We start from the raw sequence: 25610 nt of genomic DNA on the forward strand, positions 1-25610 counted from the left end.
GAACCCTTGTGGGGGTGGGCGGAGGCCCCCTCGGGCTTCTCTCCTCAATGGCCGGCCCAACAAGCTCCAGGCTGAGCCTGAGGCCAGTGCTGCGGGGGTGCCCACCTGAGTACCACGAAGCAAGTCTTCCAGTGCTCTTTGCCCAAGTAGGAGGTGCCTGCCTTGTAATGCAGCATGCCTTCTTTGGTGATGGTGCCCTCAGGGGGTGAGCAGTGGCAGGGGATGGGACCCAGGGACTCATCCATGGGGTCCTCCCAGTGGACGAGCCCATAGAAGTGCACGGTAACAGCAGTGGCCTGGGAGGGGCAGCAGACAGAGCGGTGAGGTCTGGGCCCGGCTCACCGATGGCCCAGCACCAGGAATGGCCACTGAGGCAGCAAGGACACGCCCCAGGGGTAGGAGAGCCCCTCCCGGGTGGGGGACGGACAAGAGCTAAAGACCTCTATTTGCCCCACCTGACCTCACCTGGACACCACAGCTGGCCTCTCGGGGACGACCCCTCCCCTCCACCCCTGGCACTTACCTCACACTTAGACTCCTGGGCCACAAATTTGGCCAGCGCTAGCTTCTCCATGGTGGCATCAGTCAGGACACTGGGGTAAGGTGGTTCCCGGCAGCCTCTGATCATGGCGGACTTCAAAGAAGCCAAGAAAAACCTGCACAGGGAATGGGGTTTGCTGTCAGAGGCCCGGTGGGGACCACCCCTCAACTGGACGGGATCCTGGCCTGGAGGGGGGTCACAGAAACTTCGGGGAGGGAGCTCAGAGCAGCAGGTGGGGCAGTGACATGCAGCAGGCCGAGCGAGCCATTCCCAGTGGCGCCGGGGGGCCTGGGGTCGCCGGTGAGGGCGGACCAGATACACTGGTGCGGATGGGACCCGAGTCAGGATAATGACACCATCTTATTACGAGTCATTTCTGTACGCACTCTGTGGCCCCCGTTTCTTTTTTCTTTTTTTAAAAATTTTATTTATTTGACAGAGACACAGCGAGAGAGGGAACACAAGCAGGGGGAGTGGGAGAGGGAGAAGCAGGCCTCCCGCCGAGCAGGGAGCCCGAAGCGGGGCTCGATCCCAGGACCCTGGGACCATGACCTGAGCCAAAAGCACACGCTTGATGACTGGGCCACCCAGGCGCTCCTGTGGCCCCCCGTTTCTCTCCTGTTAGTAACTCATGCCAGCCCCCTTCCTCCTTGGCGGCCACCTAGGGTCTCGGGTCCCCCGAGCTGAGGACACGAGTCCGTCAGTGTGCATGTACACCCCCCGCAGGTTCCGGAGGGAACACATCTGTTCGCCACTTCTTTGTATCCTACTGCGCAAGGCTGGGGAGTCCAAGCGGCTCTCCAGTCCCAAGCAAACGGGGAGGGGCGGGGGGCGCGTCACTCACTCGGCCAGGGCCCCGTCGGCCGCGTCCAGCAGGAACTGCTTCCTGCGGTTGGTGCACACCAGCTTCACCGTCTGCTGCCCGAGGCCCACCTGCCAGAAACAGTGGCTTCCCCTTCACACGCGCACGGGCCTTGGCGGCTCCCTCCAGGGGGTGGCAGCCGTGGCCGCATTGCGGGCTGGCTGGGGAGGGAGGAAGCACAGCCCGGAGTCGCCCAAGGCAAAGCCCCAGGGGCCCGGGACCCTGGCATGAGTTAGGGAGGGACGGTCAGAAATATGGTGGACGGAGAAGCGTCCTCAAAGCATCAGTGTGGACGCTACTCTGAGACAGAAGCTGACGCCCGAGCCCGGGGGCGGTGGGGCCCAGGCGGGGACACGCCGGAGGCCGAGGAGCCCTGGCCTAGGGTATGTGCCAACTGCCGAGCCTGCACTCACCGACACATAGTCAAGTTCATTGTAAGAAACGGCCTCTTCCACCAGGTACGGCTTCTCCGCAGCCCCTGAGAGAGGAGACCCCGATGCCTATGACTCACAGTGGCCTCTTTTCCCTTCCCCTGCCCCGTTTTCTAAGACCTGGCCTCCACATGGTGGAGGAGAATGACACGGGGTGCTTGTCTCCTGGGGCCGCTGGGATGGCGAGTGGCCGAGAGCCAGGGGCGGGGGGGGGGTGCAGGGAAAGGGAGGGTGGTGGGCCTCATGCTCAGGCTGCCCCCAGCAGCGGCCCTGGCCGGGCCCGGGGTCGGGGGACGGCGGGCACCTTTCCGGAGCAGGTACACGTAGCAGTCCGTGAGCAGCACGTACAGCAGCTGCAGGTTGCCCTCCATGTGCCCGGTGCTCATCCGGATCATCTGAGGGGCCGGGACAGAGGAGGGTCAGGCCCCGCCGGCCCCCGCCCGCCCCACCCCGGGGCCTCACGCTCTCCCGCTTGCCCTGGAGTTCCTGGGACTGACCTTGAAGAGCTGCTCTTCGTTTTCTCGAAACACATGGATCATCAGCAGGAGTAAGTGATTGTTGTCTACTCTGTGAGAGGGACAAGTGCGGGGGGTGTCAGGCGAGGGCAAGGGCAGGAGGTGACACAGACCCACACGGCCACACAGGCACCCAGACGGAGCATAGCTGTCGTGGCTCTGCCCCTGACCGGGGGCCAAAGTGTGTGTGGGGGGGGCGGGGAGACTTACACCCCATCCTGCCTCCCAGCCCAGGCTGGTCCTTCCGGGAGCTGCGCTTTATTTGGAGGACAGATGCCCACTGTCACCGGCTTTTGAGGTGAGCCCTGCTCACCTGAACTCTGCCGAGTGGGTCATCTCGGATGGGCTCCCCTGCCCCTCATCCACCCCAGAGTCCTCTGCGCTGCTCAGACACGGGCTGGGCTGGTCTCGCTTGAGCTGGCAAAGAGTCTCGTGGGTCCCAGGCTCTGGTTCTGTCACAGGCCCCTCCCCGACCAGGGGCAACTCAGTGTCCAGCTCCCGGGTCTCCGGCTCCCGGGGCTCCCTGGGGGCGTCCTCTAGGGGCCCAAGCGTCTGTCCCTCTCTTCCTCCTCCTCCCTCTTCTTGGCCAGCAGGCGCAGGGCTACCAGGAACATGCAGCGGTTGGCCAGGCCCTGCAGGGTCATGGTGGCTGCCACCTGATGTAAGAGTGCTTGGACTCTCGACGGTAAAGCGGTAGAAGTCCATTGGGGCTGGAAGCCCCTCACTAAAGTCGCAAAATGGCGGCTTCTCCGGGGCTTCCCCGGGGGAGCCGGTCCGAAAGGACTGGTCTGGGGACTGGACGTGGGAGCACCAGGTGCTGGGGTCCAGCTGCCCGTTGAGCTGGTCGATCACCTTACTCAGGGGCTGCCCCAAGCGCTCCATGGAGGTGTCCTTCATTTCGGGGATAAGCAGGCCTATCTGGCCGGGCTCCGAGAGCTCGCTGCTCTCCGCTGTGCTGCTGGGCCCCTCTCCCTCCTCCTGGGGGGAGGTAAAGGTCGCATCCGGGGAGGCCCGCCCCAGGCCTGGGCTGCTGACCAGGCTGTCACCATCCCCCCGCCGGGCACAGGTGTCCTGGGTCGAGGAGGGGTGAAGTGGACTAGCTTCCTCATCCGACCTCATCTTCTTCTTCTTGCCAGTTTTCTTCTTCTTGGTGACCCTGGGACAGTAGTGATGGGGAGACATTTACCACCTGAGTGCCGCAGTACTGGAGAATTAGGCGGGCTGGGTCAAAAGGGGTGATCCTGGGCGTGTGACCTCTGAGGGCACAGCGGGAGCTTCGGCGGCCCTGGGCAATGATAGGTGGGAGGCCCTAGGCTGGCGGGGGGAGCGGCAAGAACAGCTCAGGCCCTGAGGTACCCCCGCTGCTGGCAGAGGTGGGGACCCGAGGAACCCCTGAGCAGGTCCTCTGAATTCTAGCTGACGACAGCTGTGCTAGCCGCACTCTGGGGAACAAGCATGGGCCATGGTCGGTCATGGCGCCTCTACTTAGCCGTGCCCTTGGGTATGCTGTGAGCTGACCTCCGTTCCCATCAGGTATCACCATGGATAATTCAACCAGAAGTGCACTCAAAGTCTTCTGGGCTCAAACTTCCTTGGTGGCAAGTTGGCTGGGATGGGCCTGGCAAGGTGACCCCAGGTCTGAGCCATTTAAGCGGCTCAGGCCTTGAACCAGCCTGCAGGGTGGGACCCCTGACCCCTGCCTTCGGCCAGTAAGCCTCGGAGGGTACAACATGCACATCTTCTTCTTCGGCACTTAGAGTTTTAGGGGCAGGAGTCGGAGCAGGTCAGGGAGCCCAGGAGGCTCTGGGCCAAGAGCTCCACAATCTGTCCTGCACCACCTCCTTCCCTTCTTTTTTTTTTTAAGGTTTTATTTATTTGTTTGTCAGAGAGAGAGAGAGAGAGAGGCAGGCAGAGGGAGATGCAGGCTCCCCGCGGAGCAGGGAGCCCGATGCAGGGCTCGATCCCAGGACCCTGGGGTCATGACCTGAGCCGAAGGCAGACGCTTAACTGACTGAGCCACCCAGGGGCCCCTCCTCCTTCCCTTCTAGGTAGGTCCCTGCCCACATGATGGAGACACTTTTCTTTCAAGGAGCCATGCTGAACTAGGATCAGTATACATCTCAGGAACCGTTCGGTGACATCCAAGAACTGAAAGAATTCCAGTCCGAAGGTGTTTTCTGGCCCTGGATGAACCTGACAAATGCCCCAGCAGCCCACTTGTGGCCCCGGCCACCAGCCATGGCTGTCGTCTGGGCCACACCACCTTCTGGGCTCAGGCCCTCTGTTTCTTCTTGCTCGAAGAACCACTGGAGGACCCCTTAGTCTCCAGGAAGATCCCGGTCCGTCCCTGGGGTGTGTGGTCCCAGCGTGCGAGGACTAAAACGTGATGCCAGGAGCGGACAGGATGGACACCCGGATGCTCCCCCAACCCCCGCTTACCTGATGACTTCGAGCTCTGTGCTGGGGTCTGGCAGGTCGACAGCGTGGGATTCGCCCTTCTCCTGAGAAGTGCTGTGCACTGGGGTGGTGTCCGAGGAGGACACGGTCTCTGCCTGGTCCTCACTGAAGGGGTTGTGGCGCTGGGTGGGGCTCTTGGTGGAAGCTTTGCTGCTGGTTGGGTCCGAGGCGGTGGAGCGGGGGCCGCTGACGGTGTCTGTGAGGTCTCCATCTGGGAGAACAGGAAACAGGAGACAGCCCGTCAGACACCATCTGGGGACCCCAGGCCCCCAAAGCATGCCTTAACTCATGAGGGAGGTGGGTGAGTTCCTCCCGGGGCAATCTGATCAGGGTGGTCCTGTTTTAGGAGCAGAAGGCCCAGACCAACAGGACACAGGATTTGTGCTTTAAGAGTGACTTGGAGGGACACCATCACCACTCCACTGGGAACCCCCAGGAGCTCATAGCAATTTGGCTGAGTTCGAGGTAAGAGCCCCAAGGTTAAGCAGCCTCCAGGCTGAAGCCCCTCAGGGACGGTGACTTGGTGCCTCAAGAGGAGATGGGCCACAGACCTCTCAGGTTAACCCTAGAGCCTTCCGTCAGAGGGAGCTAGGGGGGTGCTCGGCAGCCCCTGCAGCGCTGCACGCCGCCGGCAGTCCTCTGAGGGGTCCCCCTCTGCCCCGTGCCAGAGGCAGATAAAAAGCAACAAAGGAAGAGAGAATAGAGGGAGACTATGGGGATCAGAGAAACTGAGGGGTGCAGAGTGGGGGCAGGGGCTGAGAGACAGGATAGGGAGTCCAGAGGGTGAGGAGCACGGGGGAAAGGCAGAACAAGGGCCCAGAGCACAGTAGGCAGAATGACAGACCAGAGCAACAAGGAGATGCAAAAGGGAGAAGAAAGGTGTGCCGAGTGGCTGCCCCCCAACAGCTGCCTCATGGGCCCTTCGGCGGCTGCTTCTAGCCCTGACATCGGCACACTCCCAGAGCGGGGGGCAGGACCAGGCACCCCTTTAAGGCGAGAGCTGGGAACTCCATTTCACTCAAGCCTCCACCCGCCTACTGGTCCTTTCTGGGTCCCCCTCACCCTTGGCTCCACCCTGGGGAGAAGGCAGGGTGGGGGGGCACTGCCTCTCCAGAGAGGGGCTGGTTTAACTGCTCCCCCTGCCCCCAACCATCCAGCCCAGGTTACTGGAACAGGAGCACGAAAAGCACACAGGGCATTTATCTGGCGGCAGATGGGAGCCACCCCAGCAAAGAACTGAGGCCCAGCTGTCGGAAGAGGTCGGGTGAGAGGTAATGGCACGGGACATGGGATGTTCACACCCCATTTGCCAGCTCACACACATCTTGTGGGCCATTATCTGCCCAGAGGAGACATAGCAAACATGCTTCCCATCCTCAGCCTCATCTGGAAGGGCCTAACCTGCTGTCCACTTCCTAGTGGGTCTTGGAAACACTGGGCAGCTGTCTGCTGATGCAACACATCATTCATCTTTTTAAAAAAGTACAGTGTCTTTTAATATAAGGGCAAAAGTAGGGGCCAAAGGCAATCGCCAGCCCTGCCAAAAAAAACCCCACTAGCAACATACACTTCCTTCAGATGTCCTGGGCCCCCAGAGCCTTAGTTCTCAGAGGTAGAAAACCTTGTCCTTCAGTCTCAAAGAAGGGTCCTGCGAGGCCATACACTCTTGTTCCAGCCCCTGGAGATCTGCAGTTGGAACTCAGGAAGCAGGAGTTCCCAGGAGGACAAAGCTCACCCTGCCTGGGAGCCCAGCCCAGCCTGAGCCAGCAGCACGACCCAGGTTGTTAGTTCTCAGGCCACCGGGAGCTCTGAAGGGCTGCGGAGGAGGGTCAGGCCCTGCTTGTCAAGTGACTGCAAAGAGCAGCGAGGAGCTGGGTCAGGAGGGGGTTAGTGGTTAGAATCAGAGGGGGAAAAAAAAAATCAATGCCCAGCATGTGCACTGCAAGAAGAGAGGTTGAGAGGATAAATGAGGTTACGATGGAATTCTGGATTTCGAGCTCATCTTAACTAACCTGTGGCACTCTTGAGTGCTACTCTCTTGGCCAGATGACATAATTAATTTTCCCCAATGCCCTGTCTTATTTCCCTCAAACTAAGCTATATCATACGTTACTTGGAAAAAGATCATCTGTCATCCATTACTCAGAGATCCCGGCGCTAATAACAAAGGGACCAGCTCTGGAGCAGTGGAAAGGGCACCTAAGCCTCCTGCCCAGGTGAGCAGTCAGCACCTCCTCCCTCAGGGGCTGCCCCCCCCTCCCCCCGCCCAGCCCCGGGCAGAAGCAGCCCCCAGGGCAGAAGGCTCTTTAATGGGGGGGGTGGGGATATGGCTTCAGATCTAAGGAGGAAGCATTAACCCTCTCAGAAACAATGCCCTGTGCTTTAAGTAACCACAGGAATGAGGGGGAGAGCCCCGCAGGTTTCCAGAAGCCTAGAAGTGGAGTCCTGGGCAGGAGAATGCCCACGCACGGCTGCCACCTAGTGGACAGGTGGGAGGGCGGACAGATTATATTTTAATCTGCCTTAAAACCTCAAAGAGGGGCGCCTGGGTGGCTCAGTCGGTTAAGCGACTGCCTTCGGCTCAGGTCATGATCCTGGAGTCTCGGGATCGAGTCCCGCATCGGGCTCCCTGCTCGGCAGGGAGTCTGCTTCTCCCTCTGACCCTCCCCCCTCTCATGTGCTCTCTCTCTCATTCTCTCTCTCTCAAATAAATAAATAAATAATCTTAAAAAAAAAAAAAAAAACCTCAAAGAGAATCTCCCTGCAGGAAGTTCCAGGTGTACCTGGGCCGCTTCGCCCACTGGGCTTTCAGGCTCTTTCCACGATACCAGAGAGGAAGCCACCAAGACTGGCCTTGACGCTTCTGACACAAGAGCACATCTGACCTAAAGGAGCTTACGATCCACAGGTTCAACCCACGCTTTCCAGAACAAGCCTCTGCTTGCTGGATCAGGCCACTAGCGCCCCACGAGCTGGCGGTTCCCTACGCACATCTGGTGCTCCCAATGGCATCAGAATCGGGGAGGGTGATCCACGGGTCCCTGAAACGTAGTCACTTGGTGACTCCACGAGGCCACTGCATAAAGGCAGGAGTCCTGCACTAGGAGAAGGGGGTTTGCCTAGAGCTAGAAGTCAAGTTCTCCTACTGCAGAATTCCATCTATTAGAACACCAAACTTGGCTTTATTATGATCATTGACATTATTATAAATAATGAGCTGATTTCGAATCATGCAGCAAGCTTGGCATGGAAACATAGCAAAACAGGAAAAGAGGGTAACAGCGGACTCTGTCCCACCTTCCCAGTCTGTGCTGGGTACAGACGGCACTGCTGGAAACACATCTCCAAAATCATAATCTATAAAAACGAGGGACAAAACTGAAGATTAGAAACAGGTCGTGGAAGGACAGGGAGGGTGGGGTCGGCAGGGTGGGAGACATGGGGAGAAAACAAGAGAGGAAAAAGTTAAACTTTCTGCACTTTCTCTAACAGCTTCAGGGAACTTACTATGCTTCTCAGCTCCTGTGCTGGCCCAGGAGCCTCTGACCAGCTGGAAAGATCCTTGAGGACAATCCTTTCCAACCCCAGGACCTGGTTCTGGCTGAGAAGAACATACCTAACCTTCTCCATCCCTTGCCTTCCTTCCCTCTGAACCCAGCATCGGAGGTAAGGGGGGCTCAAGGGGACACCTCCACCCCCGGGCGGCCTGGCTTGCCCCTTCAGGGCGCGGCCCCTGACTTCTTGGGAGGCAGCCCATGAGCCCAATCTGAGGAAACTGAGCTGCCGCCTTCCACTTGTACAAGGAGCAATGCAAGTGTTGCTAACAAGGCTGGAGCAGACACGAAGAAAGAGAAAGGCCAAGATCTCAATGCTAATGCACTTCCAGGGAGCCCTGGGGACTGAACTTGTGCTTGGGGTGCCCCCTTCCTGGAGGTGAGGCAGGGTACAGTAAATGAAGAGCTCTCCTTTCCCACATGGGATGAACAAAGGTGGAGAAACAGCCAGCTTTATAAATGAACACAGAAGCTTAAGGTTTGAAAGAAACCAGGCTGTTCCCATCAGTTGTTGGATCCAGACAACAGAATGACCTACAGACGTGATGACAACCTTTTTCAGTCTTGGATGCAGGGGGCGCAATCAGCTAATACACTAGCAAGTGCAGGAGGGACTCCAAAACCCGATGGGCTCATGAGAAATGGGGGCTCATGAGAAACCCTCCTCTTTGGACCCATCTGGCTCTCTCTTCTCCTTCCAGGGGCTGCTCAGCCTCTTTCTGCCTGGAATCAGAGTAGGACGACCTCCCTGAGCAGGCCGCACTCACCCTTGTAGTGGCAGGAAGAGCGTCCTCCCCACTTAGAAAACCACCCCGCCCCACCCCCCGTCCCGGGCATAGGGCTCTAGCCTTCTGGAAAAGGGTCTAACATTCGTATGATCTCATTTTGGCTTTTTGTCCCCAGAATCTGTGTTTTACCCTCCACGGAGATGCTGAGGAAATGAGTGAAGATCTGGGAAATGGTGGGCCCTGTTGAACTTCCAATCTCCCCCATCAGACCACAACGAGCCCAGAGGGACGTCACCCAGCCAGGCGAGTGGCCTCATCACGAGGGCCACAGCAGAGGCGTGGCTCCCTGCCACCTGGGGCGCTTACCCTCACTGGATGGGGCAATGGCACTGTCATCCCACTCCAGGTTGGTGGAGGTGACGGAGTTGAAGGAGTTGAGGGACAGGCTGTCCGAGCCTTGCACGGAGCTGGGGAGGCGGTCTTCGAAGTCCAGCAGGTACTGAGGTTTGTAGTAGTCGGGCATGTAGGGGGCCAAGTCTAAGTATGGGGCGTCCTGAGATGAGAGCACAAAGAGCCGGCTCGGCTGCGGGAGCCTCGGGGGCCCGGCGCAGACCTGCCTCCGACCAGCCTCCCCTGCTAGCTCTCCTTTGGGAAATCGGTGGGCTAAAGGCACGAAATTCAGAAATAAGCTGCTAAAAGGAGTCATGGGAATGGCTGTGGCTCTTAAAGCTCTGGACTCGAGGCAGACAGAGTTGGCAGATCCCAGCTCTGCCTGCAGCCCCTCCTTGACTTCCTCAACCACAAGAGCGGCTTGTTTTCTCCAGTTCTGACCACTTTTCCGTAGACGGTCTGTGCTGCTGGGGCAGGGACCTGGGAAGGTGATGGGATTAGGACAGGGCAGCTGCATGCTGAGGCGCCCAAGTCCGAGGGATGCTCTGGACCCTCCTCAGCCCTTCCTGGGCCCATGTCCTGTTTCTCTAGTGCATGACAGTGAGGGAGACCGGGGAGCAAGGAGCTGAGGACACTTCTAGGGTCCCAAGAGGCACAGGGATGAATGTGCCTTGTCTTTCTCAAACACTCACATCCTAAACACGGAGGAGGGTACCTTAGCACTAAATACTCCAGGCAATGTGGCTTTTCTCCCAGTTTGGACAGAGAGGCAGGAAGGAGTCACCTGCACTAGGCATTTGGCTTAGATAAGCCAAGAGAGGATCACCCCCTTCCATCCAGTTCCACTGTTCTGATCCTGAACAAACAAGGTGTTGCTCAGGCTCAGTCACACCCAACAGGCTCCCTGAGAGGGACCAGAAGAGTAAAACCGCATGTCCAGCCCGCCCACCCTGCCGCCCCCAGCGGCGGCGAGAGCCAGGGGGTCTCACCAGATCCAGGTCGAATCGAATGAACTCCAGCCCAGACACCAAGGTCAGGAAGAGAGTCAGGTGATCGTGGCTGCAGACCAGGGCATTCCTGCGAGACACAAGGAGGGACGACGGTTACCGGCTTGGCCCCGCGCTCACTGGCAAGCTGGCTGTGTCGAAGTTTGACGTGTGGCATCCCCACGGCCTGGACGGCGCCCAGCTGGGGGCCGCCCTGCCCCACCCTTCGCAGCATTCTCCTCTGGCTGTGGAGCCCCGCAGCTCATCCCGGCCACTGTCTTCACACACGGGGCCTGCAGCATAAGGCTCATCTAGCTCTTGGCGGCTACCACAGATACTTTGTTCCTGCGGCAGCCCAGCCGAGGCTGAGCGTTCTAGTAAGTTCTGAGGCCTGGGTGGAGGATCGGGCAGAGGCAGAACAGTGGGAACGCCCGTACTCCTGGCAGGGCCATCAGAGGCAAGGTGCTGAGGGCCCTTTGGCCACCACTGACGTGTCCTCAGCATGCCATGCCAGGCTAGGCCTCTGACACGGCACACCGCGGTGTCCACATGTGGCAAGAGTCTTTGGGACGAGGTTCAAGGGGAGCTCCGGGGCTGCATGAGACAGACTGTTCCGAACACTCACTTGACGTAGTATTTATGCAGCAGACCCAGGTTCTCCTGGAACAGCCGCAGGTAGCTCTCCAGGGAATTCTCGTTGAGTGCCAGGTATAGCCAGGCCCTACCTGCAAACGGAGCAGGGGAGTAACTGGCAGGAAGGTCCGTCAGGGTGCTGGCTCTCTGGGCCAAGCGAGGGCAGGAAGGACAGCAAGAGCAGCTGAGGGGACCAAGCGCTCTGATAGCCTCCTGTCTTTGGGGGGGCCAGAACCCCTGAAACCTGTGGTTTTCTAGTCAGACCCTAGCTGGTGGCAGCCCAGGGAACTCGGACCCAACTCCAGGTGGGTTGAGAAGCTGAAGGACTGGGCGCCGATCCTGCCGCCTAACACCAATCCTGGCTCAGGGAGAGAAGCCAGCTCCCCATTCTGGGCTCGGGCTGGGATTCGGTAGGAGTCAGGTTCTCCTCAGCACCTCGCTCTCCTTCCCCCCACCCTCGATGCTCCAACAAACTGTCAGGCGCAGGGCGCCGGCACCTGAACGCCCCTCTGCCGCGGGACAGCACAAGGGGATCAGCCTCCTGGGGCTGACCCTGAGCCCGCACCTGAGCCCCGGGCCCCCCGCAGCATCGTCCTGGTGCTACTCACTGCGCCCCAGGTTGGTGGCCACGTGCTGCAGCACCTCGATCTGTTTGATGGCCTCTCTCCGGGTGAAATGCACGACGAGCACCCAGTAGCCAGACGAGAGGTCTTGCAGTCTGCGAAAATAGGACAGGAGATGCCATGACCGAAATGGGGCCACCCCGGGAAGCTGCAGTCCGCCGGCCCAGCAGCCTCGTGTCGCTAACGAGCTCCCGGCTGAAGGCGACGGGCTCCCCGCAGGGCCCACAGGCAACCCCCGCGCCTTCACCCCGCGGCTCATCTGCCGCTAATTCTTCCCGCGGCCGTTCCCGCCTGCGCAGAGGCCATTTAGGGGCCGGCTGCAGACAGCCTGTGGTCTGCCTGAGTGAGGCAAATCTCTTTCTGCCAAGAGAAAGCAGGAATAAAAGGCAGGCACGGCAGGGGACTTCCCTCTGGAGGCTCCTCGCGGCCTGGGCCGGGCCGGGTGGCGCCCTAGGGTCTCCCCCAGAGACCACCCCCACCTTACCCGTACAGCAGGGCGTGGTCCAGGTGCTCACACAGACGCTGCAGGACCTTGTCGTGGTTCCGGATGGCGGGGGTCTCATCTTCACACGCAGCAAAGTAGCTCTGCAACTGAAAGGAAAAGACCCGCGCCCGAAATGAGAAACAGATAAAGAAGAAGGCTATAGCAGATGGCTAAGACGACCAGTCAAGGGGCGCCTGGCTGGCTCCCTCGGTGGAGCGCGCGACGCTTGATCTCGGGGTTGTAGGTTCGAGCCCCACGGTGGGTGTAGAGATGACTTAAAAAGAAAATCTTAACAAAAAACAAAAGAAAGAAAACCCGTCAAATGATAAATCCGTGGTGACCACCCGCTGCTCACCCTGCAGGCTCCAGAGGGCAAAGCTGCATCCCCAGAGCCCAGGCCCCGAGAGGCCCCCAGTGCGCGCTCTGCACGGCGACAGCTTGATGCTGGGAGGGACCCACCGTCCGTGTGTAGGTCCCAGGTGGTACTGGGCTTCGAGCCAGGGCTGCGGAGCCACACCCCCCCAGGGGCACTACATGAGGTATTATCTGTAAAAATGCCCCCCGCTCCGGAGTTGTACAACATACCCTGCTTGGGGCAGCTCCCCTGCACAAACTAAGGGCTGATGGAACGGGGTGCTGGCTCCAGAGGCTGACGTGGGGCCCTGCATTTGCCCGAGGAAACGGACAAGGTTGGGCATGGGCCGGGGTCCATGCCAGGCTCATGTCCAGCCCTACACCAAGAAGGATGCTTGTTTCCAGCAGGCTGGACAGATACAAGGAAGGGGGCAGCAGGCGAGATGAACTGCAGCACTGAGCACGGGCTGAAGAAGGCGAGGGCAGCTCTCTCTGGTTAAAGCTGAGAAAGCAGGGCCCTTTTCAAGTAAAGCCCTAGGAGACAAGACTTTCGAACCTCGTTTAGCCATACTCCGGGCCGCTGTTGCCCTTCTAACGGCCAGACGGGGGACAGACAGACAAGAAGAACGCTCATCTCAGGTTTAAGCTTGGCAGGGGACAGACGCGTTCTCAAGTGTTTTCTGGAGGCAGTGGTTGAGACGGCAGCAGCAAAGCTACATCAACCACACCAACGAGCACGCGCTCCTGGCGAGAGGCCAACCATTCAGCGCCCACAACAAAAATAGCCTCTCTTCCCTGTGGCCCAGGGTGAGCCCAGCAGCCCTGCTGGCCGGGGACAGACCCCAGTCCTGCGGGGTTGCCCTCCCTCCTGAGAGGCGGGCAAATCAGGCCCGGGAGGAAGGTTCCCAGAACCGAAAGAAAGCAAGCCTATGCCAACCACCCAACTCCCTCCCAGCGATGGCTGGAGGCTGTCTTGCTCGCTTCAGTACTGAGAACCACCACACGGGTGTCCGGCCTTTTCTTCTTCTTCTGGGATCAGAGAGTCTTTGATGACAGAGCTGGCAGGATCTTTCGAGATCTGGCAAACTCCCCATTAAGAAAGCAAAATGGACGTTCACCCATTTTCTTGATTATAAAAGTGGCCACACCTACCACAACACCGGAGAGACATGGAAAAGCTTTAAGATTGTGTTTGTTTTATTTAAACAGAAACGGGGGCTAAAACCAGTAGAAGTGAAGTTCTTCACGGTGAGTGTCAGCTTAAGTGAAGGGGAGCCAGAGCTGGGACTCAGACTCCTTTCTCGGGTCAAGAGACCTTTGCAACAATTAATCCGAAAACATTTGCTCACCATAAAAACTCAAGCAAGATGGAAGTGTGTATAAAGTATAAAGGCCTCGTGGCCCCCTGTTCCCCACTGTCAACAGCTCGTGTGTGTGTCTGTGTGTGTGTGTCCTCCCAATACGCTTCCTGCACACGCAGACTTAAAAAAAATTTTTTTAGGGCGCCTGGGTGGCTCAGTTAGTTGGGCGACTGCCTTTGGCTCAGGTCATGATCCTGGAGTCCCGGGATCAAGTCCCGCATCGGGCTTCCTGCTCAGCAGGGAGTCTCCTTCTCCCTCTGACCCTCCTCCCTCTCATGCTCTCTGTCTCTCATTCTCTCTGTCTCAAATAAATAAAATCTTAAAAAAAAAAAAAAATTTTTTTTAAATGTGAAACCGGGTCATGCTATACTCATTGTTCCCAAATGTGCTTTTTCTTAACAATGTACGAAGCGTCTATTTCTGTACCATCACATACTGAGCGACTGCATTTTCTCAGGCCACAGTGCATGCTGAAATAGGACATTGTCAGCTAATGGCTGCTGTCTCTACTTCTTTGATGTCACACGATACCGCAGCGAACATCCGTGGATCCCTGTGTGGGTATTTCTGCGCAGTGAGTGCTTACAACGGACCTGCAGACCTTGATTTGCACTCCCACGGTGCCGGCTAACCCTGGACATAATTAGTCTAATTCTTGGCAGTCCAACTGGGGAAAAACAGTACCTAATTGTTTGGTTTTTTTTTTTTTAAAGATTTTATTTTAAGTACTCTCTACGCCTAACGTGGGGCTGGGAACTTACAACCCCGAGATCAAGAGTCGCATGCTCCTCTGAGCCACCCAGGCACCCCCAGCTGAACATTTTTTTTTTTTAAGATTTTATTTATTTATTTGACAGAGAGAGACACACAGCGAGGGAGGGAGCACAAACTGGGGGAGTGGGTGAGGGGGAAGTAGACTCCCTGCCAAACAGGGAGCCCGATGCGGGGCTCGATCCTAGGATCCCGGGATCGTGACCTGAGCCGAAGGCAGACCCTTAATGACTGAGCCACCCAGGCGCCCCCCAGCTGAACATTCGTATGAGCCATTCCTACCATTGCTATTTCTTTTCCTGTGAACGACCTGTTCAATCTGCTCGATCTTCTGTCTGCTCACCTTTTTCCGGATAGTCTGTCATAGCTCTTTGTTGGTGGAGGATTTAATCCTGTGTGTTGCTTTGAATTATTATTCTTGCCCCATGTCAACTGACCTTTAAGTTTTCTTTATGGTATTTTTTATCCTATTGAGAAACTTCTATGTTTTAGGTAGTCAAATCTGTCAAACTTGCCCTTCACCATTTCCTGTTTTCCCCAGTCATATATTACAAAAGTACTTCTATCTCTTTATAGCTTTCGGACTTTTTTGGTTTCTTTTTTTGCATTTAGACCTTTACTTTATATGTGGCATGAGGTAAGGATTGAGCCTTATTACTTTCTGGATGGAGAACTCATTCCCACATTTATTAACAGTCCCATACTGATTTGTGATTTCATATGCCACCTGTCTAGATTATTTTAATCAGCCCATTGCCTATTCCTGGGCCAGTCTCTGATTTTTATTATTATTATTTTTTTAAGATTTTATTTATTTATTTGACAGAGAGAGACACAGCGAGAGAGGGAACACAGCAGGGGGAGTGGGAGAGGGAGAAGCAGGCTTCCCGCGGGGCAGGGAGCCTGATGCGGGGCTCGATCCCAGGACCCTGGGATCATGACCTGAGCCGAAGGCAGATGCTTAATGACTGAGCCACCCAGGCGCCCCTGATTTTTATTATTTTTAAAAAGATTTTATTTATTTATTTGTCAGAGAGCGAGAAAGAGCATGAGCAGGGGGAGCGGCAGGCACAGGGAGAAGCAGGCTCCCCACTGAGCAAGGAGTCTGATGCAGGGCTCAATCCCAGGACCCTGGGATCATGACCTGAGCTGAAGGCAGACACTTAGCCGACTGAGCCACCCAGGCATTACCAGTCTCTGATTTTTAATTATTTTCTTATTCATCATTTTGATATGGGCAGAACAAATCCACCCCATCCCCCACCTATTCTTTTTCAAAATTGTTTTGACTATTCTGGCATAATCTTTTAGAATCAAATTTGGAGTAGAATTATACTGAGTCTAGGGATGATTTGGCGGGGAGAAGCCGTATCTTTGTAAGTCTTCCCATCCAGGGACGTGGAATTTTTCCCCATTTATGCAGGTCTTCTTTTCTATCATTTGGCAAGTTTCACAGCTTTCTTTAGGTAGGTCTCGCACATTGACTGCAAGGTGGGCTGCATGCATACACGTATACTATGGTTTCAGGAACAGTCTGACAACCACGAATCCACTCCTGCAGAAAGTACAACAGAAAAGGCGTGTAACACAGTGGCAAAGAATGGGGGTTGGGGGCAGGAAGCGGGGGTCCAAAGCTCAGCTGTGTTACGATGGAGCCGAGTACCTTTGGCAAACTGCTCAACCGGCTGAACTCTCATTTTTGCTCATCTGCAAAATGGGAGAGAGCTGAGCTGTCCAGTACAGCAGCCACAGGCTAGCTTCATGGGACTAGGTACATTTAAATTAACTAAAATTAGACACAATTAACAATTGGGTTCTTCGGTGGCACTAGCCACATTTCAGATGTTCCATAGCCCCACGTGGTGAGTGGCTACTGAACTGGATAGTGCAGATATAGAACATTTCCCTCCTTGTGGAAATTCTATTGGATGGTGCTAGTTTGGGGGATGGAATGATATAAAGCATGCAAAAGGCTTACCATACATCCTGGTAAGCATCAAGCACTCAATAAATATTAGCCAAGCTTATTAAGAATAATGAACCCATATTTTTTATTTTTTTATTTTTATTTTATTTTTTATTTTTCTTTATTTAGGGGCACCTGTGCAGCTCAATTGGGTAAGCGTCTGCCTTCAGCTCAGGTCATGATCCCAGGGTCCTGGGATCGAGCCCTGCTGAGCAGGGAGCCTGTTTCTCCCTCTCCCTCTGCCCCCTGCCTGGCCCCTGCTCTCTCTCAAATAAATAAATAAAAATCTTAAAAAAAAAAAGATTTATTTAATTGAGAGAGAGAGAGAGAGAGACCGTGAATGGGGGGATGGGCAGAGGGAGAGTGAATCACAAGCAGACACCCCACTGAGCGCGGAGCCTGACACAGGACTCGATCCCATGACCCCAAGATCATGACCTGAACCAAAATCAAGAGTCCGATGCTCAACTGGCTGAGCCACCCAGGAGCCCCAAACCCATATTCTTAGTCAAACCAATAACACAGCACTTGGCTAAACCTAACAGTAGGTGCAAATAAGATAAAACGAAGTGCTCTGCTCTCAAGAACTACCATTCTGTTCACTGGTTCGCTAGCGGGGATTCCAAAGCCTACTCTTTAAACACCTTCTTTCAGCAGGTGGATAAAGATTTGCCATGATCTCAGGGGACTAGGTGTTCTCGAATCAGTGCTGCAGGCCAGCATGGTTCCTCAGAGGAGGAGGAGGAAGAAAGGGAATGTCTATGAACCAGTGCCGGAAGAATTTTAGGAGTTGTGTCCACAGCTTGAGCTCATACGTGGGGAGTTGGGTCAGCCAAGTGTGGGCATAAAGGTAAACAGCAGGATTATTCTTCCCTTCACCGTGGAGAGGCCACAGCTGGTAGCCACTCACCGCACCAGGAAGATCAGCAGGCTCTGAAAGAACTGGGGAGTGGAAGGGAAGCAAACATCACACAGACAAGGGCTCTGGGGCAACAGAATGTAGGGAATGAGGATAATGAACATAAGTCAGCCTGGGAGCACAATCACCAGACTGTGACTCTTTAGTTACGTGTGACACCTCTTGTTGGAGCTCACACCAGCTGTGTTTGGCACCATGATTAAGTGACTGCTTATTCCAGGTACCAGGAAGCGCAGAGTGGAGAAGAGTATGGATTCTGGGGTCAGACAACTTGGATTTGAACATGGGCTCTGCTGCTCACTCACCGTGTGACACTGGGCAAGTGATTTCACCTCTCTAAACTCAGCGTCCCCATCTGTGAAATGGGCTTAGTGATGGTATCCTCCCTATAGGCTGATGTGAGGGTTCAGATAATATTTACACTGGTTTTATCAAAGGGACGATGACACAGTTTACCAACACTGGGTAATCACCACAGCAACTGCATAAAGTAGGTCACACAACTAGTAAGTGGCAGGGCCAGACTCTCAATCCAGGTCTTTCCATCTGGGCTCAAGATCCCTGAATGAATAATGTGTATATAATGTCATGCTCTGATCTAATTGCTGCAGGAGAACCCAAGAAAGAGAAGTGCGGTCTCTTTTTCAAGCCACAGAACTAACCTTTTTCACCACGGGGTGGAAATGAGCTCAGCATCTTGCGCAGCAGCTCTTCTTGGAAGATGGGCCAAGGAGAAATGCCAAGGCAACTTCTGTTTGAGAAGAAAGCTTGCCTCTGACTCTCGCCATCCCTTTGCCCCCCACACTGGCACCTTCCCAGTGGTGAGCAGGTATACTGTCTGGCTAACACAAGCCGCAGTTGCTCCAGGAGGAGATTTTTCCCACTTCTGGGGAGAAATCCATCCTGCTGATCAGATTCCCAAATAGTTCTGAGTATTTCCTCTCTGTCTATGTAGATTTGGGGGAAAGGTGAAAAATGTCAGAGCAGGGGCCAGCAAACTACGGCCAGTGGGTCTGCCTCCTATTTTTGTAAATAAAGTTTTACTGGAACACAGGCATGTCATGTATTTCTGTATTATCTACAGCCGCTTTTTTTTTTTTTTTTTTAAGTAATCTCTACACCCACTGTAGGGCTTGAACTCATATCCCCAAGAGATCAAGAGTCACATACTCTTCCAACGAGCCGGCCTGGAACACTTACTTACAGCTGCTTTTGCGCTATGACGGCAGCACTGAGTAGACACAAGAGAGACTATACGGCCCATGGAACCTAAAATGCTATCTGGCCCTTTACCAAAAAAGTTTGCTGAGCTTTGGTCTAGAGCCTTGAGTAGAGGTGGCAAGGAGTGCACACCTGTGACAGGTTGGGTTGAGAGGTGTCTCTTGCCCAAAGCTCAGTTCAGCAGTGGCCAGAGGGGAGGCTCAAGCCTTGAAGATTCACATATTTCAACAAATATCTACTGAGCAACTACTATATGTATATCAGATACTAATCTTATACAGAAGTTCTTGCCCTTGTGAAACTTACATCCTGGTGGCGGATGGAGATAACTAGGTGCATATACATAATACCATGTTCAGGAGTGAAAATGTTATTAAAAAAAAAGAAAACACAGGGTACAGGTATTCTGTTATAAATGTGGGGTCTGAGAAGATCTCGCTGAGGAAATGACTGTTGAGGTGCCTGGGGGAAGAGTTACTCTCATCAGAGGGGCAGTAGGTACAAAGGTCCTGAGGCAGGGGAACAGTAAGGAGACCGGTGTGACTGGAGCTCAGGAAGCGATGATGCGAGTGGTATGAGATGAGGTCGGAGGGCAGCCAAGGGCCACATCGTGTGTGTCATGCAGGCCATACTAAGGACTTCACATTTCATTACCAGTTCAGTGGGAAATTATCGGGAGGTTGCTAACAGGGAATCGCCACAGTTCAGTATATATGCTACGAGGCTCCTACACCTTCTGTGTCGTGTGTACACAGACCATGGGGAGCCACGGTAGGTGCAGGAGACTGGTTGGGAGGCCATCACCAGTGCGGATGGATAGTGAGGCTTGGAGCTGGCTGTAGTGGTAGAAGTGGGAAAGGGTCAGGTGCAAGACCTCATGTGAAGGTGGTGCCCCAGGGATTTATTCATGGATTAGATGTGGGGTATGCGAGCAAGGAGGGTGCCAGGATGATTCTAAGCTTCTCCATCTGAGCAACTGCAGGGGGGGGGGGTGCCATTTCCAGGTCAGGTGGAATTCTGCTCTGGACACAGTAAGTTCAAAACACCTGCCAGACATCTAAGTGGAGATGTCAAGGAGACAGCTCTATAAATGGGTCTGGAGCTCAGGGAGAGGTATTTAAAGCTGTGGAACCAGATGAGGTCAACCCTGGGAATACAGGAAGCACAGCACCTGAGTACTGAGCCAGGGCACGCCAATGTGAGACCGGGGGTCCTCGCCCAGTCTGCACAACAGAACCACCTGGGATAGAAGGAAAATAATCATGCCCAGGTGCCTTCTGAGATCAATTAAAGCAGAAACTCTGGAAGTGGAGCCCAGGGACCAGCATTTTTAAAAACGCTCTCCAGGTAATTCTAATGCCCGGCCTGGGCTGAGGATCGCTGCTTTAGACTGAGAAGGTACAGCCAAATAGGCGGGAAGAAAATCTGGACTGTGTGTGCTCCACAAGCCAAGTGAAGAAAGTGTCCAAAGGGAGGGAATGATCCCTTCTTCTTTTTTTAATTCTTAACTAATCTCCACACCCAACGTGGGGCTCAAACTCACAACCCTGAGATCAAGAGCACATGCTCCTCCAGCTGATCCAGCCAGGCGCCCCAGGAATGATCCCTTCATCGGGGTCATATTCCCACGAAAAGGGAGGTGCTGGGAACCCCGATAAAGGCAATGTGAGTGGGGTGCCTGAGTGGCTCAGCAGGATGAGCATCTGACTCTTGGTTTCAGCGAGGGTCATGATCTCTGGGTCGTGATATCGAGCCCCACGCTCAGGGCAGATTCTGCTTGGGGCTCTTTCCCCCTCCCTCCCCCTCTGCTCCTTCCACTGCTTGCACGTGCATGCTCTCTCTCTCTCTCTGAAATCAATAAATTAAAAAAAAATTTTAAGGTGTAATAGTGGTATTAGGTTATGTGAGAAAAGAATCCTCACCTTTGAGCAATATTTACTGAAAAATGTATGGATGTCTGGGATCTGCTTCAAAAATAACAGAGGGTCACAGGTGACACAAAACAGTCCCTGATATAAGAGCTGTGCATGGGACTTCAGTTCACCTTACTGCCTACTATTAGCTGGAGGAAAGAGAGGGGGAAAGAGGACGAGAAAGGAGGGAGGGAGGGAGGTGAGGAAGGAGGGAGGAGAGGAGACATTAATACAGAAAACTCCTTTGACCAGTTCTGTCAAGAGTGGAAAGAAAATGGGAGTAGAGGGAAGGAGTCGAGTCCTTGAACAGGAAAGACAGGATGGCACCCACTGCCCCAGGGGAGGGTGGCAGGGATGGGTGCCCAGACGCAGGTGGGCAGGTATGCTAGAAGGCGGCAGGATGAACTATTCCCATCAGAAGGAAATTTTAAAATAAGCAAGGTCCTTGAAAATAGAGAACAAACTGAGGGTTGCTGGAGGGAGGTGGGTGGGGGAGGAGCTAGACGGCTGAAGGGCATTAAGGAGGGCACTTGTGATGAGCACTGCCGGGTGGATGTAAGTGATGAATCACTGAATTCTCCTGAAACCAGTATCGCACTGTATGTTAACTAACTAAAATTTAAATTAAAAAAAAATAAATAAAGGGGCGCCTGGGTGGCTCAGTCGGTCAGGCTTCTGCCTTCAGCTCGGGTCATGGTCCCGGAGTCCTGGGATCGAGCCCCACGTCAGGTTCCCTGCTCAGGAACCTGCTTCTCCCTCTCCCTCTGCCTGCCTCTCTGCCTACTTGTGCTCTCTATCTCTCTGTCAAATAAATAAGTAAATGAAATCTTAAAAAAAAAAAGATATTAAAAAAATATAAATAAATAAATAAAAATAAGCAAGGTCAGCTGACAATGAAGAGAGGGATTAAGATTTAAAGTACTTTTTTTAAAGCCACGGTCTCCCTAAAGTCCTTTAAGTCAGGCATGTTCCCAGACCACACCCCGGTTGGCTAAGCTACTCGCCTTTCCCCGCTCCTGATTCTTGGGGTGCACTCAGGCACCAGTGCCGGGGAGTGCTGGGCTCAGCCCGCCCACCCACCCTCTCAAAGCCAGGAGGACGGCAGGCAGGCCCAGCACCCTGGGAAGACTGGCCATCACGAGGCCGTGCCAGACCCCGTGGCTGCTGGGAAATGTGGGTGGCACACTCCAGCAAGCCAAGAAAGGCCTGACTCAGGACATTTTAATTAGGGTTAGTCCCACTCTCCACTCGGAGCTGCAGCCAGCCCTCTTTGTCTTCTCTCTCCCTTACAGACCCATAACCAAGAGACAATTTCTAGTTCTGTGGTTGGTACCGAGAAATCCTTCCAGAACTGGTCCCTAATAGGTTAACTCAAAGGTGGCTATGAAAGATTATAAATGGCCAGAGGAAAATAAAGACCGTCACAGGGGCCCTTCCTTCTTTCTCCCTGGTCAGTCAACCCCAAGGGCGCCGTGATGCTTCCCAGCAAACAGACGGGAGGTCTGGACTCTAACTGCTACCTGCTCACAGGCTGTAGTGGGCGGGGCAGCGGGAGGGTCCCGACGCCTGTATTTACAGAGCAGGATGAAAATACCTGCCCCAACAACGGCAAGGGGGTCCGCAGGGCGGGCCAGCCACGGGGCAGCGAACTGCCTGACCGTTGGGGGCTCCCTCCCTCTTGGCGCACAGAGCGCGCAGACCTAGCAAGTGGGAGCGACCGGCTCTCCCCCTACCGGCTCCCTGCAGACCAGGTATATTTAGACCACAGAATGTTTAGAACAGCCTCGCACTCCAGGTCCGGGAGGTGGAAATCCAAAGGCAGGGAAACCCCACGGAACAAAGGGTGGACTGCCACCTGCCCTCAAATCACCGCTTTTAGAGATGAAATCCACGATGGCCCCCGATGCAAGAGCTCACATCAAACTCAGAGCCACCCTGAGCGGCAGGGCCCCCGCAGGGCTACCAGTTCCCTAAGCTGCCTCTCCCCACTGCCCTTGCTGCTACAGGTGCGCTCTGGGTGAGGGACGAGCCTTGCGGGGGGGGGAAAAAGAGGGGGCCCTGCCTGCCTGGCCTTTGGAATTCTATTCACAGTGTGAGTCCTGCGGGGTCGAACTGGCCCTGTGGGCCTCACGGACATTCGCTCTTCGTTCCAAGGCAGAAACTCAGAGGAGAGGCAGAGGTCAAGCCATGTGCTACCATTTATCACCTACCTTTGGGGTTGGGATGTCCCTAAACCTTGATGCCTGAACTCCCCTGGGAGGGGGAGTCCACGATGGCTCATCCATAGCAGAGACCACTGGAGAAGAGTCAGTGTGGTTAGAACTACCCAGATCCCCTCAGGGAGCCCACCAAAACAGGCCCCCACCCGGATCTTGCACTAGCGTTGTGCATTGGCTTCCGGCACAGACTCGTGGATCTGAGGCCAGTGTTCGTCATCCATCCCCTGCAAAATAAACAAGTAAACAAACATACAAACAAGGCAGGCCAGCTGGAGTCTTTTAAGTCTTTTTTTTTTTTAAAGATTTAATTAATTTATTTATTTGAGAGAGAGAATGAGAGACAGAGAGCATGAGAGGGAGGAGGGCCAGAGGGAGAAGCAGACTCCCCGCCGAGCAGGGAGCCCGATGCGGGACTCGATCCCGGGACTCCAGGATCATGACCTGAGCCGAAGGCAGTCGCTTAACCAACTGAGCCACCCAGGCGCCCCGGAGTCTTTTAAGTCTTAGCAAAACTTCTTAAGAATAATAATGTCTGATCCAAGGACTAGAAGGCCCGGGCCAACATCATCTCTGCAGAGAAGCTCCACTGGAACTGAAGATAAGCCTGGGTGGCTCAGTCGTTAAGCGTCTGCCTTCGGCTCGGGTCATGATCCCAGGATCCTGGGATTGAGCCCCGCGTCGGGCTCCCTGCTCAGCAGGAAGCCTGCTTCTCCATCTCCCACTCCCCCTGCTTGTGTTCCCTCTCTCGCTGTGTCTCTCTGTCAGATAAATAAATAAAATCTTTAAAAAGAAAAAAAAAAAGAAAATAAGCCTGGGACTGGCCAGGTGGAAGAATTTCAGAATCTAAGAGCAGAAGGAACCCTAGAAATCACCTAGTTACAAAGCGGAGTTTTCTGGGGTCTCCCCCATTGTTGGTGGGAGTCAGAGTGAGGCGATCAGTGAATGCAAGTTTGACTTAAAAAAAGGAAAAGGGGACGTCTGGATGGCTCAGTCAGTTTAGTATCTGCCTTTGGATCAGGTCATGATCCCAGGGTCCTGGGATGGAGTCCCGTGTCAGGCCTTTGCTCAGCAGGGAGCCTGCTTCTCCCTCTGCCTGCCACTCTCCCTGCTTGCGCGCTCTCTCTGTCAAATAAATAAATAAAATCTTTTTTAAAAAATTAAAATTAAAAAATTAGAATTAAAATGAAAATAAGAAAAAAAAGAAAGTCTGACTACTGAATGTGCTGAAGATCAGAAAAATGATCTGATCCTTACTTTGCTGGCAGGGAGACTGGGGCCTAGGGAGGTGAAGACACTCCCTGCCCCTCCTGTCTCTGTGCGGTTGTCCTTGTGCCTTACTGCACCGTCTTGGCCCGGTGTGCTCAGACACCATGGAAGTGGCTGTTCCTGGAGCCCCTTCTGCTTCCATCCCCCCTGAGGGTAAAGCAACAGGCTGGGGTACCTGCTGTAACCATCTGGGAAGTGCTCATCCCCACGTCTTACTGAGGAGGGCCTTGGGCCATTTCCAGGGCTCTGCAGAAGGGGACCTGGAGTTTGGGGACAATGTCAGGAGTGTCCTAGTTGCCTCCTTCCTAGACAACATGAGCGTGTTGACAGAGGCTCTGGCCCGCTGGGTGTCTGCCACTCCAGCAACCCCAGGCACCTGCAGTGTTTCTGACTTACTTTCCTAGTTTTATTTTATAAGATTTTATTTATTTATTTGAGAGAGAGAGACTGAGAGAGAGAGCACATGAGAGGGGGGAGGGTTGGGAGGGTCAGAGGGAGAAGCAGACTCCCTGCCGAGCAGGGAGCCCGATGCGGGACTCGATCCCGGGACTCCAGGATCATGACCTGAGCCGAAGGCAGTCGCCCAACCAACTGGAGCCACCCAGGTGCCCTTATTTTATTTTCTTCTTATTTTTTAAGTAGGCTCCACACTGGGTGGCATGACCCGAGCCGAAGGCAACATGGGGCTTGAACTCACGACCCTGAGATCAAGACCTGAGCTGAGATCAAGAGTCTTGGATGCTTAACCAACTGAGCCACCCAGGCACCCCATGACTTAACTCTCCTAATTTTATAAAATCCCTAACCCGAGATCCCACCCCACCTTAGCCTGAAAAGTACGGCATTCCTGAGGACAATCAGTTACTGTAGATTACAGAACCAGAGATCACTGCTACATAAGAACCAGAGATCCTGCAGCTCAGAAATGATCAGCCTGGTTTCTTGGTAGGCACGAAAAACACTGTCCATCTGTCAGTTCCCCTGCCCGGGAAAGGCTCGTGCCCAGGCTGGGTGGCATCCTAGGGCTGACTGGCCCCATATGCAGAGTCACCATGCAGGGTGTGCTGTTTGTTTACCACGAGCCTGCATTGCTTCTTAAGCAACATGAGTGAAATCAATGCTTCTTAACCATTTATTTGCTACTAAATACACCCAATTATAACGGCTTTCGTTCCCACCGCCCAAATCGCTACTCATCAGCCCCTTTGCTGGAGAGTTGGCAAGCTCTCTGCTGTTTTGGCAGCTCCGTGGAAAGATATGGGGGGGGGGGGGGCCGGGAGGGAGAAAAGGCTAAAAAAAGCAGGTACTTGAATTATCCATGGATTTCATTTTTTTGTGTGTGTGCTTTCTTTGGGGTGTTGGAACAGTGATAGCAGAAGGGGACAGGCCTAGTTGGGCACAGATCTTTTGGGTAAT

General features: G+C 54.5%; 1 protein-coding gene across 6 annotated transcripts in view; it reads right to left on the reverse strand.

The window, feature by feature from the left end:
- The window catches only part of PLEKHM2 (pleckstrin homology and RUN domain containing M2), a 38179-nt gene that overhangs the window by 3164 nt on the left and 9405 nt on the right, over nucleotides 1-25610 (reverse strand). For 2 of the 6 annotated variants that reach the window (XM_064589875.1, XM_064589873.1), the window contains exons 2-16: nucleotides 22920-23152; nucleotides 12205-12311; nucleotides 11706-11815; nucleotides 11090-11189; nucleotides 10468-10555; nucleotides 9455-9641; nucleotides 8104-8163; nucleotides 4789-5017; nucleotides 2663-3505; nucleotides 2332-2401; nucleotides 2139-2229; nucleotides 1817-1881; nucleotides 1386-1474; nucleotides 524-656; nucleotides 106-296 (exon numbers count right to left, since the gene is read on the reverse strand). In XM_064589875.1, coding sequence (XP_064445945.1) covers nucleotides 106-296; nucleotides 524-656; nucleotides 1386-1474; nucleotides 1817-1881; nucleotides 2139-2229; nucleotides 2332-2401; nucleotides 2663-3505; nucleotides 4789-5017; nucleotides 8104-8163; nucleotides 9455-9641; nucleotides 10468-10555; nucleotides 11090-11189; nucleotides 11706-11815; nucleotides 12205-12311; nucleotides 22920-22994 — 2438 coding nt within the window. In that variant the 5' untranslated portion in view covers nucleotides 22995-23152. The remainder of the gene's footprint in view (nucleotides 1-105; nucleotides 297-523; nucleotides 657-1385; nucleotides 1475-1816; nucleotides 1882-2138; nucleotides 2230-2331; nucleotides 2402-2662; nucleotides 3506-4788; nucleotides 5018-8103; nucleotides 8164-9454; nucleotides 9642-10467; nucleotides 10556-11089; nucleotides 11190-11705; nucleotides 11816-12204; nucleotides 12312-22919; nucleotides 23153-25610) is intronic. The other 4 variants (XM_045898629.3, XM_064589874.1, XM_064589876.1 and 1 more) reach the window with 4 other exon arrangements.

This window comes from Mirounga angustirostris, unplaced genomic scaffold (genome assembly GCF_029215605.1).
Source record: "Mirounga angustirostris isolate CCGP_5_RB_7025 unplaced genomic scaffold, mMirAng1.0.hap1 SCAF_4, whole genome shotgun sequence".
Classification (NCBI taxonomy): domain Eukaryota; kingdom Metazoa; phylum Chordata; class Mammalia; order Carnivora; family Phocidae; genus Mirounga; species Mirounga angustirostris.